The 13,833-nt window shown below is 45.9% G+C and overlaps 4 protein-coding genes across 4 annotated transcripts in view; 3 read left to right on the top strand and 1 right to left on the bottom strand.

The window, feature by feature from the left end:
- The first annotated feature begins 109 nt into the window (after window positions 1–109).
- LOC117145182 lies at window positions 110–3,572 on the top strand. Its single transcript, XM_033310737.1, has 4 exons — window positions 110–820; window positions 881–1,043; window positions 1,110–1,308; window positions 1,360–3,572. The coding sequence occupies exons 1-4, from the start codon at window positions 271–273 to the stop codon at window positions 3,442–3,444; spliced, it is 2,997 nt and encodes a 998-aa protein (XP_033166628.1). The 5' UTR covers window positions 110–270; the 3' UTR covers window positions 3,445–3,572.
- An 891-nt stretch (window positions 3,573–4,463) lies between these two features.
- On the top strand, window positions 4,464–5,395 carry LOC117145478. The gene is made up of 3 exons (XM_033311153.1): window positions 4,464–4,968; window positions 5,030–5,171; window positions 5,227–5,395. Exons 1-3 carry the CDS (start codon window positions 4,464–4,466, stop codon window positions 5,393–5,395), a joined length of 816 nt encoding a protein of 271 aa, XP_033167044.1.
- A 684-nt stretch (window positions 5,396–6,079) lies between these two features.
- LOC117145477 lies at window positions 6,080–7,112 on the top strand. Its single transcript, XM_033311152.1, has 3 exons — window positions 6,080–6,334; window positions 6,402–6,711; window positions 6,772–7,112. Exons 1-3 carry the CDS (start codon window positions 6,080–6,082, stop codon window positions 7,110–7,112), a joined length of 906 nt encoding a protein of 301 aa, XP_033167043.1.
- A 967-nt stretch (window positions 7,113–8,079) lies between these two features.
- The window catches only part of LOC117143554 (protein similar), a 61,542-nt gene continuing 55,788 nt past the window's right edge, over window positions 8,080–13,833 (bottom strand). The window contains exon 12 of the mRNA XM_033308296.1: window positions 8,080–9,024. Within this exon, the coding sequence (XP_033164187.1) occupies window positions 8,395–9,024 (630 nt within the window). The 3' untranslated portion in view covers window positions 8,080–8,394. The remainder of the gene's footprint in view (window positions 9,025–13,833) is intronic.

Here is a 13,833-nt window from a genome sequence, read left to right as displayed (position 1 = left end):
CGGGATTTATTGAAACACATGTGGCTAATGTAATTCCATGTAACCCAGGATGCCGTGAGTTCTACTTCACCTGGGCTTTACAGTCCGATTCCGGAACCCAGCTCATTCTCTATTGATAGTTCAGGTCGATCGCTTCAGGCTCAAGTTATCTATAAATTGCTTACTTTTATGTGAATTCTCGTGACGTAGCCCGTGCGCTTTTTAAAATTATTTGTGCAAGAAAAATTTTAAACTCGTGGACGACCCGATATCGATTTCTAACCGGCCGGGATGGAGAAGTTCGAGTGCAAGCCAGAGCCGGTGGAAAGGAAGGAGAAGCCGGTGGAGGAGCTAATGGACTGGGATGCCTACTACAAGAACCGCGGATTGGTCAGCACCCGATTGGGCAGCAGCAAAGCGGACTATATGCACTGCTCCACGTACCAGGAGAAGGGTAATGCCCAGGAGAAGGACAAGAAGGGAAAGGGAGCGTGCTGCTGCTCCTCCTGTCCGGTTCGGAACCGGGAAGAGGTATACCAGCCCAGGTGCCCGGCTCCCGGCCAGAAGGGCAAGCCCAACAGGGATTACATGCGCTGCTTTGCCGCCAAACTGATAGTTCAGAAGCTCAACATGCCCGGTAGGGATTTCGAGTGCCAGGATAAGCTGCAGGTCAAGGCAAACGTCTGCCGCGGGTGCAAGATCTGCCTCGGTTACAGCAGCATCAATGTCAACTGTCTTCCACTGAACCCGGACAAGACATTCCAGATGGAAGCCGAGTGCCTGCAGAGGCAGCTGGCCGAAGGCATAAACATTTCCGTGGTCTACCTGCGCAAGGAGATCGGTAAGTGTGCAGAAGAGGACCTCCGACACGTAAGCAAATCACTCACGTAATCCTCTCCAGCACGAGGCTGCTACTTTCCACCCGCGGCGGTGGTCAGTCGCATGATCAACGATTTTGACGAGATCGTGCACGACGCGAATGTGGAGCTGACCTGCAAGGGATGCACCGTCGGCATAATGAACATCCGCTTCGCCATGCAGATGCGCTGCCAGACCCTCAAAGAGTAAGTAACGTCACCAGGACCTGATCCTCGAGCAGCCTGAATGCGATAGCACCTGAACTTCAATAGAGATGCAGTCGATGGACGATTGGCGGGCGGCCAGGAGCGGGGGTGTTTTCCGAACATGAATGTGGATCTCCAGGACCTCTCCTTCATGTCCACCTCTTCTATTGATCCGTGTGTGGGTTTCATGCCCAGTGATACGGAGGTAGCGCAGGATTCCCCTTCTTGCAGTGACGATAAGCCCCAGGATTTTGTTCAATGTCAGGTGAAACAAGAAACCCTTTGTTTCTGATTATTTCTAAATGGTTTTCCTTAGGATTCCCCACCTCGCCTGATCGACATGGCTGGTCCTTATCCCGTGTACTCCTGTCCCAACGTGGACGACGGTTGTGTGTCCTTCGAGCCTCCGGCGGGTCCTGCCACTCAGTTCTCCTCCTGCCAAAAGAACGTTCTAGGTGAGGGAAATGCGAACCGCCTGTGCCAGAAGCATTCCTCGCCAAAACTGCGACAGATGCACATCAGCAACACCCGATCCTGCGTCCTTTGCGGTGAGGATGTCTCCTGGTTACCCAAGGTTTCCGCCTGTCCTTGCTGTGGCTATAAACCAGTGCCGGAGTTCAAGGAGCGACCCTACGACGAGCAGGCCACTGCCCAACAGATTCTGCTGGACCATCTGGAAAATCCCGTGGAGAATCTCAGCTTTGATATGGGATCGGTCGAAGGCTGTTCGGCCGATGAAGAACATGGTGTTCCTGAACCCACCTCGGAGGCCTTTGAAGCAATAGTGAAGGACTACCAGCTTCTGAGGCGCAGCATTCGCGAGTCCAACGGCAAAGCCACCCAGTCGGCCACCAAAAATCCCACTGCTCAAGAAGGTCCACCCCAGCCGCAAGATTTGGCCAAGGTGTTTACGGAGCTGAGGGATCTGTTCAATGTTAAAGCCGCGGATGAGAACCAGAAGATCCAGGACATCTGTGCGGAGGCCTGTGTCCTTGCGAAGTCGCACAAAAAGAGCAAAAATCGTCCTGCATCGCCGGAAAGGACAAAGGCTGGCAAGGCGGAGCCTGTGGAGGATGCCTGCGAAACACCGCGGAAGACGAAGAAGCGTCGCCCGAAGGTCAAACGTCCCTATAAGTCGAGGTACTACTCAATGTATCGCCCCACGGAGAGGCCCAAGGAAAATGTGGCTAGCCCGGATGCAGGCAAAAAAGTTCCCAGCCACATGGGTTGGCTGTGGACCGCTCATCCACTAGCCAACAAGCCCGGCTGGCGACCCGGAGCCATTCGACGCTCCATTCGCGGTCTAATGAGTTACTTCCTTAAGGACTTTCCCGTGGATAACATTCCGGTGTCAAAGTACATGTCGTACTATAAGCATAAGATGTTGTCGCAGTCTCCACCGGGTGAGAAGGCGGAGGACTTGGTGCAGGTTCCCACGCTGCACATAGAAAAGAAGAACGATGTTTACACCATTACCCTGCGTCCTCTCAAGGATGCCAAGACGCTCGCTCGCTCTGCCAATCCCTACGTGAAAATGAAGCCCGTTCAATTCCGGATCGTGAAGAACCCGCTGCTAAAGGAAATTCGAGACTTGAAGCGCTGCCTCAAGGGAATGGGATTCAGCAAGTGCTCTTGCCACAAACCCCTGATGGCCTGCTACTGCCGCAGTTTCGTGGACAAAAAGCGGCTGCTGTTCCACGTCCGGAGGGAGTGCGAGCGCCGGAAGATAGATTCCTGCGAGGATGAACTCGTTCTAACGGACACCTCCGACAGCGAGGATGAGTTCGACTTCGGGGTCACTCCGCCGGCGGGCTTAATGCGTCCTGAGCGACTGAAGAGCTCCCATGTGAAGCACACCGAGACGCAGTACAACGAGAGTGACTGGGTCAATCCGAGCCTATATCCCCATATGCCCGACGCCACTGTCCAGTACGAGAGCTGTGTGATGGGTGAGCGGGAGAAGCCTTTCAATTGGATCTACGGAAAGGGCGTCATCCAGGAGGAGCCCAAGCCGCCCAAGATGAGGAACATTCCAAAGAAGCCCAAGAAGAAGAAGCCGGTCCCCGGTCGCGTTGCTGGTGGTTTCTCGGGACAGGATCAGCAGGATTCCTGTATCTACAGCCGAGTCAACAACACCACCATCCAAACTAGGGACCGGGTGATAAGGCCCAAATGTAGTCCTCCGAACTACAGCACCGACTCGGAACTTCCACTGACTGGCGACCACATGCGCCTCCTGGATCAGGCCGCCTATCCACCCACAGCTCCTCAGCGCCAGCAGCCTTGGTCCCGGGAAATGGCCAATGAGCGGAAGCGGCAGAAGGTTAAGCGGAGAACGAAGAAGATGGTCCGGTTCGACCCCACCCTCGGACCGCACTCCTCCGACAGTTCCATCCACTGATTTCATCAATCAGGGTCGCCTATGCATTCACATCGCACCCCCATATCATCATACCATTTTAGCCTAGCCATGTTCCGTTTACAACCGACAACAACCGCTTAAAATTATAAGTTTTAACAAAATTACAATTAACGTGTTTTCTTGATTATAGTTCTGACCTAAGGAGGATACTTCAAATATTCAATCAAATATCAATTCAACCAGCTGATTTATTAGTTTCACGCGTGAAAAATCATATGTGCTATAATTACTTTAAATGTGCTTAGCTAACCTTAACCCACCTGAATTCAACCCATGATTATTTCAGAGATCATATCTTTTCTATGATTACTCGAAGTCATTACTCCAACGCTAGTTTGTTTATCTAACCTTAACACTTTAACGCATTTACCATTCGAAGGGGGCTATTGCTCAATTTTGATCTGTTTACCCAACCTTCGTCGCTCTGCAAGTGACATAACTCCAGCCTGTGAGTTCACTTCGCGGAATATGCAAATTTTCCGGGCCATAGTCGGCCACAAATGTCTTTCTAATAAGGAGAGTTTATCTACGATTGCCAGTGCACTGGGAAAAATGTACATAACTAATTTTCTGCTTTCATAAAATGGGTAGTATAAGATAGGTATATGTCATTATATTTTATTATGAATATACATTTTTCTGTGTGTCGCTTTCGTTGTGGACTGTTGCACCCGCTGTATCAAAAGCACCATCTGCTCGAACTCAAACTTGTTGAATCACTTCTTTAAGTGATGCTTTCTTTTCTTATCCTCGGCGAATCAGTTATCGTTATCCAATCGATCGGTGGCCATTTGACATCGCAAATTCGCCTACTATTTGGGCCCACGAAGCGTTGAAGACGCGCCATCGTCTTACGCTATGGTTTTCCGACTAAATGAATATCATATCTTGATTGCCGGAGCGTGGGGCATGTAATTCTCCGACTCCATGGAGCTTACAAAGCGAGTTCCGAGTTTTGGGGTGACAATCAGACGAATTCCAGCCGCTGGAGCGACAGCATGTGCTTGGCGCGGATCTTACATGTGCTGGGTATAATGGCCCTGTTTTCGCAACTGGGTTTCTTCGGAGAAAGTGTCGATGGGAGCGATGTGAGCTATGGGGATTTTTACGGCAATGCCAGTGCCAGAATGCTTCGATTCCGAGACTTTGAACCTCGCCAGCAAAGCGGACGAATGGACGTGGAACTTGACCTGGATGCGGAGGAAAGCGCTGGACAGGATCGCGAGGGTCGTGGCTTCCATTTCCATGCCAGCGGCGAGGATGTGAGTGTGGAATTGGAGTTTATCGTTCCCTTCCTCAAAGTTCCTGTGAAGAGGAGCATGAACATGGCTCGAGATGCTATCCAGAACATACTGAATCTACGAACTGGTGCTCTAGTGAACACAGCAGTTGTTGTGGCCGCTGGAGCAGTCATAGCTGGTGTAGTTCGATTACTTATAGCTCCACTGGTGATCACCTCGCTGGGTAATGGATATGGCTACAAATCCCATCCAGACAGAAGCAGTAAGTCTATGCAGTATAAATCTCTTAGTGGGTCCAACTATACATGGTTTTTCTGGAATAGTGCGCCGGCTGAGTGATGTGGTAGAGTCCCAGCTGGAGGAGCACAACATCGACATGTCCGTATGTGTACAGCGAATGATCTGTCAGTATCTGCAGCAAAACCTATCTTCCGGGTATGCCAGTGCGCTGAATGTTTTGACAAGGTAACTAAGATTTTTTCCGATTTTAACAATATGTTAATCCACTTTCCCTTTCCAGCTCCTCCTGGTTGCATTCTATCGTCGATGGAACTGCAGTCTTCCATGCCATCCAATCAGCTAGAAGTAGTCGCAGTTGTACCCATACATATCGAAGTTGCAAATGGCCCAATCGGCTAAATTGGAAGTCCTGGGAAATACCAAAGGTTCTCAGATTTAGTAATGGATAGTGGGATAGTAACATCGAATGTTCCAAAAACCTTGTTATATTTATTTATTTATTTAAAAAGAGATTCAAACATTAGTATTCTTAAGTTATTGTAAGACAGAGCTTTTCAATAAAAAGAGCCATCAAAAATATGACACCAGCTTTTCTTCACGCCAATGTTTTCTTATGTAATGGAAATGCCGGAAAATTAGATTAATTTCTGCCACTTCTCCGCCAATTAGAGAAGGTAGCTATGCTATCTTCCGCTTTCATCTGGCCGGCACTTCCTCAAGCTAATCGTTTTCGCACCTCCATACCTGTTTTTTTTTTTTTTTTTGTTTCCAAGACATGGGTGGAAACTGGAGTTACTGTCCAAAAATAATAGCAACCAAAAGCCAGCCAAGCGGGAATTACACTGAAAAACATTTTATGCCACCTGCTTCAAAGAATATGATTAGACGAAGTACTCAGCAACTACTCACCTTTACCTACTAATCCATGTAGAAATGAATGTAAATTTTCTACCTTAATATATTTTACATGTATATTTTTCAACACCTTGAAATGTGATATTTTTGCTCAGTGCACATTTAATCCAGCCAAGCAAATCGGCTGTGGTGGATGAGAAGTCTTTTGGTGACACCACCTGGGAAATTGATTCAAATGTTCATCGACTACGCACCCGGACGGATCTCGCAGCGGAAAAATGAAGCTATTGTACCTGACATGTGCCCTCCTGGCCAGCTGTGCCGTCATTTGGGCCGCCAGTGGGGAGGAGGAATCGGAGCAGGAGGAAGGACCGGAGAAGCTAGCCAAACAGCACGGATCAAGGCCTCATCCTGGACAAGGATTCAAACTGATATCCTTCGATGCAGTGGGAAAACACATAGCCTTGGGTCTGGATTATCTAGTGCCCTTTCTGGAGGTGCCTGTCAAGCGAAAGCGGAATGCTCCACCGAAGGTAATGCTCCGTTTAAGAAATCATTGTGAAGAGAGAAATTTTCCATTTTCATATCTCCTTCTCACAGCCTTTAGTTGTAGTGAATTCCGCTGCTGTTGTTAGTTGCGGCCTCGTGGTGGCCGCTGGAGTCCTGGTGGGTCACCTTATTCGGAGTTTGGGACTGGAGGCCATCACTGGAGATGATAATCGACCTATTTTCGGTAATTCTTCGACGCATAAGCCGAAGTCTTCGGAGGAAAAGGCTTCGTCTTCTACGCCAGCTCCTACAAATTCTACAAATGCCACCGCAAGGGGACTTTTCGATGACAACCTTAGTTTTCCTGGAATCCTTGACAACTTTAAGCTGATTTACCGCAATGAAACTGGAGATCGAGTGGGTAAGTTTCGCTATCGTAGCTCATTCGGGAAGCAATCCTAATTATATTATTTTTAATTAGCTACCACTCTTCCTAACATTCTGGGTATGATTGAGCGCACCTTTCTCAAGAACGACGTGGATCTGACCGTCTGTCTGCTGAAATCCATATGTACTTTGACACACAATGCAGGTGAAAAAGTAAGCAAGGGTCAGGCATCGGACTTCGAGCACCTGCTGGATGGAGCCACCAAGTGGTCCTGGCTGCTGGCCTGGTTGGATCAGTCCGCTTTTCGAGACGCCATCGAAGCAGGAAAGGCAAACGTGCCCCATCAATGCGCCATCAAATACCCGGAATGCAAATGGGTAGCTCCTGAGGAGCAAATTATGGAGTTGTTGCGTAACAATGTACAGTTCAAATAACGTGTTATTTTATTCATTGTACCAATCATTCATTGTTCATCATGTTTAATAAGTTTGTGTATCTACAAATATTTCCATATTATACATAAATTCTACAGCGTAAACACACTGCCCGAGGTTTGTGTCTCTGATAATTGGCGGGGCGAATTAAACGTCACCGGCGAATTCGATTGTAAATTCGGCTTCATACCCTTAAATTCTGCAAAAAACAATCCAAGTTCCTCCCAAGTTCATAAAAGGATCACAGATTTATGCATGCAACTTTCATCGAAATGAATTCTATATTTATTTTGCCAATTAATGTTAAAACAAGTTTAGAAACACTGAACATTGATTGAATTTGGATTTAAGCAAGCAAACAGTTTGTTTTGTATGATGCGCCTTAAACAGAATTATAACTAATTTACATAAAGAACTGGTAATCAGGAATAAGAAATCCACAAGTGTTTGAAAATAATTGACACAAAGTAATTTTATAGAAATGCTCAAAGTATATCCTGAAGTTTAAATCAATGAATCGGGTACAATTTTCACTTAGTTCAATTAATTAATGTTAAAAATATTATAATAACTACAATTATTCATTGTAGCTCTTGAAAACATTGAAATTAAAACCTTAACCTAATATTACATAACTATATATTTTTTTGTTTTTTTCTTGTTTTTTTTTTAATATTTATTGTAAAACATGTTCAAAAACTTTTTTTGTCGTCACAGCATTTTTGCTTGAAAGTTATAAAACAGAATACAACCATCACCAAAAAACTTGTTTGAGCCTTCCAGCAAAAAACTATGAACAGTTTTCAACGGTATTTTCTCCTCGTAATCTAAAGGTTTATCATTATTTTTCGACTGGTTTTCCACCTCCTCTGCTATTTTGCTCCTCATCCATCTGTTGTGTAAACGGTTTGCATATAGAAAAACATTAAGACTAAATTACATACGTGTATATTCTTCTGTTCTAGGCAGTTAACATGGCTACAAAACTATTCAAGTGTGATTAACCCTTCCTGTTTGTAAATGTGTCGGTTAGCATGGGGTCGGGGCCAGGGTCAGGGTCAGGGGTCAAGTGTTGGATCATCGTCAGGGGGAAATGGTTGGTGGGGATGGGTCCTGTCAGGTTGTTGTCAAGTTGGTTGTGCAGGGTCCTACTTTCACGCAAGGCTCAAAATCAATCTTTTGGTTAGCTTCCTTCTCGATGCTCAGTTTAATTTCAATGTTTTCTCTCGTCCTACGCCAAAAATGCCTCATATCAAATGCAGTGCATGCTAAGGTACTGAATCTAGGCGATTTCTGGCCAACCCAGGACCTGCTCCAACTGGTTGTCGCTGAACTCGAAGCCACCCTCGCCCATGATGTAGTCGTCGTTGACCAGGTCCATCATCGCCGGCGTGTGCAGCAGAGGATTGCTGCTGTCCAGGAAGGAAATGGAGGTCTTCCTGCTGGGGGCGTTACTGCCGCTTCCGCATCCTTCGAGCTCCTCCTCTACCGACTTCTGGGTCACTGGAGTCTCCACGTCCAAAGCCGGTGGTGCAGACTCAGCCTGATTAGTGCTAGTGGAGCTTGAGGTCAGCCTCTTACGCGGTGACCCCGATGACCCATCCACCAGGCTGTTCTCATCGATGCCACTGTCGCTGGAGGCATCCGTGTCGCAGGCTGTCAAGCCGGGGGGCACCGAGTCATCAAGGGAAAGCACTGACCCGGTCTCGCCGTCACCTCTACTGGAATCGGAGCCTCCGAAGACTGGAGACAGCTGGAAGTTGGTGCCACTGATCAGCGGGTTGTGGTGATAGTCCCGCAGCACCGAAGACGTGGAGGTGTGACAGTGCAGGGGCAAACCATATTTGCCCAGTGGAGTTGGCTGCTCCAGGGAGTTGTCCTCATCGATTATCATTGCTTCGGAATCGTCATCCTGTTTTGTGGGGCAGAAAAGAAGAACAAAAAAAGAAAAATCCAAATTAGCACAGTTTTGAGTTAACGAGGTCAAATATTAAAGCACAAATTTAACATATTTCTTTAAGGGAAGCACTCCACTTTTCTTTAAGTACACAAGGATTATTATACATTTGCTTTGGTCAATGGATCGATTTTCTTAACGGCCCTACCTAATCCTTACTTATTGGTATTCATAACTAATAGCTTACAATTGAAATTACAATTATACCTTAAGTACCACAATCTGGGCTTAAATTAATTTAAATTAACCGATTTGCAGCTAAGTTACTCCCCAATTCCCCCATCAATTGAATCCCTAGAGAACGCAACTTTCGACTGTGTTTTTCGTGGCTATTCCTATGCAAATGTCAGCCTATTAACTCGATGAGACCTGCAGGGAAATTTTGATACCTTGACAGTAAAGCGAAAATCGAGCGGAAAAACAGAGCTAAGTCGGAGCCATGAAGATGCTCAAAGTCACTCGTTTAAAGAAGCTCAAGCGCCCCAGAAGTCCCTGTGGAAAAGCCACGGGAAAGCGGGCAACAGCAGGAAGCTCTCAGGCAGTGAAAAGCCAGGCCGCAAAGTCCACCCCACTCTGGGCCGTGGAACCCGCAATAAATCATATTTTAATGATGGTTGGGAATGGGTCCTGCTGCTCGCGATGAAACAGAATCCAGCGGCGGGACATTATTATGCTCTGGATTTCAGATTGACACAAAGAACGCCCCCACTTGCGCTTTAAGAGCCACCAGTCCGTGCCCATTTCCATTCCCGCCAGTCTGACTGACAGGAAGTGGGGAATATATCAATTTCGACCGCTGCCAAGCTGCCGCCTGCATTTCACTGTATGAGTGAAAGTAACATATCAACATCGGATTCTGAAGTTCATTAATAAATGTCGATGTAAAGTTTAAAGTGTATTCATTTAAAGCATGCAGTGCAGCCATACCACCAAAATGGAGGTTCTTATTTAACGAAATCAATATTAAAACCACTCATAATTGCACTTATTCTCTTTACAGGCTTTGACAACGGCCGTGACGAAGATAAAGTTGCCAAAAATTACCCGGACGGGTGTGACTGGACATTAGTCGTTAAGGGTTCACGTGCAGTCCATTGAACCGCACCCCTGCCCGCTGTTTGCCAAGCTTTCATCGCGTATTGCTAGTCTTCGATTGCAGCTAGTGCTAATTGCAGCCATTACGGACTGAAAGCGAAAGTGCTGTAAGTTGAGCGATGGGTAAACAATATAGGGGGCAAAGAAAGTGAAAGTCGGTGCCATGACATCTGTGCCAGCAGAAACCCGCTCCCGAGGGCATATCATCGAAGGCGATGGGGCAACACCCAATAACATTTTCCCCGCCCACGGCCGACAGGGCGTATGCGTAACGAAATGATGAGAAACTCCAGTGGCACGCGCACTGCCCCCCAGGACATCGTCGGTGGCGAGTGTAGGAGCCGTGTTATAGGCACATTGTTTGATATATTGTGTGGCATGCCTGCCAGAACTCGGCCATTGGTCTAATATGCTCTAATAAATTATTAAAGTCAATTGGTGCCACGGAACAGGCGAAAACTATTAGATAAAGACGGCATTGTCCTGGCATTGCGTTGGTAAAGGTTTCCGGAAATGCCAGGGCATTACGATAATTGCCATTCCTCCGCCGCTCCATCACTTTGATGTCTTAGACAGCAGCTTTGGGCCGAGTTTATGGCGGATTTCGCCATTTCCCCAGTGTTATGCTGAGCTGGCTTGGCAGGACTCTGCGCCTTTAAAGCCGCCTAATTGGATTCTCTTTTTTTATGGCATCGCATTTCATCGACGCCTCGTTGCGTACGTGCCACGCCCACTCGGCGGCCCACGAAAGTCCAATAGAAAAACAAAAGCAATTAAAGCGAAACTTTGCTTTCACTTCGGCCGCGTGTTGCTGCCAAGTTTCTGCAGAAAAATCTGCTGTCACCGCACAATAAAAAGGGAAAAGTAGGCAGCAAAAGTACTGTAACATTTTCAAGAACTCGACTCTTATTGCGTAACGCAACGCAACGCCATGGAAAACTCCTGGGAATACGCTCGAAAGGATTGCCCACATATTTGCCAGGCCCGCCATAACGAGGTGAAATTGAAATTGAAAACTGGGCCCGAAATCAATAAGCAATAAACTTGAATAACTCATGCAGCCATCTCGTTCAGGGAGACAACGTGGCGTATACGTAATGCAATTGTCGCCAGGCATATTTCCCAAATAGGCGGTGGGCTTTCCTTTAGAATTTAATTTAGCACAGCGCTCGTGTGTGACGAAAATTCGTCATTTATTTAGGGGCCAACGAAGCGAAAGATTTAGATTTGGACAGAGAGTAAAACGAAAATCTCGAGATAAGAGGCAGAAAGTTATCCGTGTGTTTAGATGTGCTCGGCATACTCAAGCGTTTTGACTCGAGGAGACAAGACAATAAGGAATTCAATTCCAGAGACGGCGCAAGTTTGGGCAACTTGATTAGCTGGCAGCATCATTTATTCCAATCAAAAGATTTTAATAAATTGCCAGTCAGTGGGGCGACTGGCAAGCACACAATGCTGAATGGAGATTAATCAATTCCCAGGCCGGCCTGTCAATACAAATATGCTCGAGGGCCAATGTATGCACATAAATCGAAGCGAAAAGTTGTAGGCATCGACATCGCCCATTCCTCATCGAACTTTTCCAAAGAAAACACAGTCGCCGCGCTTTTCTCCGAGGTAATTTTCCCTTATCTGCTGCATCGGTTGATTTGCTGGAGGTTCGGCTTTATTGTTTATTGGATTTACTAAAATATTTATTAAAAGTTTATTAAAATACTTTATAATCCAGATATCATATCATATGCCATATCGTATCGTACTACATTCGCTTGTATATGTATAAGTTGCTTGACATCTTGTATATATATAATATTTATGTATATAGGTGTATATATGTATAATATTGCATACTTTGCGGCGTTTACACACTAGTTTGCCTTACACGAGTCTAATTCAAGGCTAGTTTTCAAATTACGCTAACATCTTGTGGAACTGGAGGTATTCTCGGTGTCGTTTGTGTGGTGTTCGTGTGGGATAGGGTGTTATATGGGATACGGTTTCGGGTTTCGGCCCTCACCTAAAGAGCTTAGTCTGGGTGAACAAACACAAACACTCCCGGGTAATTGTTGCAAGTTAACCGGAGGAGGCTGAAGCGATTTGTTGGCATGGCAAACGGAGGCAAATGCTCCGTGAAAACGACTCGTCATTTGTTGTCGCCACTCTGACAAATGAGTCCTGGAACAAAGGTTACACTTGTAGATAGAACTTTGTGACCTGTTGATCCCGGCAGTCATAACACAATTTTGCATAACTCAGAGCCAATTAATCAGAGCCAAATGAGAGTGGGAACTTCAAATTGACTGCCTGGATAGAGGGAATCCCAGCCAGGAGCATTAATCAAGTTCAGCCAGCCGCCAAATCAATTGCAACGCACACAAAGTGCTTGTCACCTCGACTTCTTCGTTTTGAGTTATGATGAGTTGGCCAAAACGGGAGCTACTCGTTCGGTAAACGGATATGTCAGAGTGTATAGTATTATTATTTGCTAGCCCGAAATTACAGCTAATAAAGTTGCACAATAAATCTGTATCTTAGGGGGAGGGGCGCTGTGTGTTGTTTGCTGAGGTGACTCACAAAATTTCACTAAATGTACTTTACTTTCGTTACTTTACTGAAGCTTTTCTCCGAGGTATTCGACGCACATAGGTAGGCTATAAAATTACACAACATTTAGTTAGTTTACTTTAAGTTACTTGCTCTAGACTTGCGCTAGTATTAATTTAGTTAGTTTAGGCTTAGGGGGCTCTCTAGTTAATTCTTTGCTATAAATGCGAGACACACACAACAAGAATTGGAGGTAGTAAAAAACGCTCGTTATCAAAGGGTCGCACAACATTCACTAGGGTGTATTGAACTATCAAAAGTCGGAATAGGCATATGTTTAGGATAGGTATATGTATGTATATTTTAGTTAATGTTATATGTATACACGAGGTATGTAAGTAAGCGCCGATCGGGGCCCTTGGATTGACCCCGAACGACCTACACGATCGTACTTATGCATGTACTGAGGTATATGTGGTATATTTGTGGTATTGTATGTACTTTCTGTTCGATTCTCGTTCTTGAATTTGCACTCCGTCGCGATAAAGCTACCCATCTACCCATCTATCCAACTCGCCATCTCGATTCCCTCCGATTTCCTGTCCATCTCTCGTCTGTCATACGTAACGCGAAAAATTGCAACTAAATGTGATGATTGGGATCCGTGATCTTCTACTACAAAGTCGTATTGTTATTGTTATCGTTAATCGATCTGAATTTGACTTGCGCGGGCTTAGTAATACTATCTCGATATCGTAGCTAAATATTAGGCAGCTTACTGGCTAGGCTAGGCTGCTCCCCATGCTCGGCGACCTATAGTTAAGTTTAGTTAAAGCCACATCGATTAATTTGAGAGTTCTCCTATCTTACTAGCTTACTTGCTTACTAGCTTGGTAGCTACTGGTGTTTGCTCCGTTCCATGTCCTATGTACATCCCTGCTTAGATCTATGTATAAGTTCCGCGCTATGTGTATATAATTTTTCAGAGTTTTCGGCTCGCAGTCTTTTCGGGCTATAATTATTTTACTCAAGTATTCGCATGACCCCAGTTCGGAGCTCTGACTAAATGATTATCGAGAGGAATATATGCTAAGTTCTCTGGTATTTGTCTAGTTAATATCT

This window comes from Drosophila mauritiana, chromosome 3R, assembly GCF_004382145.1.
Source record: "Drosophila mauritiana strain mau12 chromosome 3R, ASM438214v1, whole genome shotgun sequence".
Classification (NCBI taxonomy): Eukaryota; Metazoa; Arthropoda; class Insecta; order Diptera; family Drosophilidae; genus Drosophila; species Drosophila mauritiana.
The sequence above is the reverse complement of the archived record's forward strand: the minus strand, read 5'-3'. Positions and strand labels throughout refer to the sequence as shown.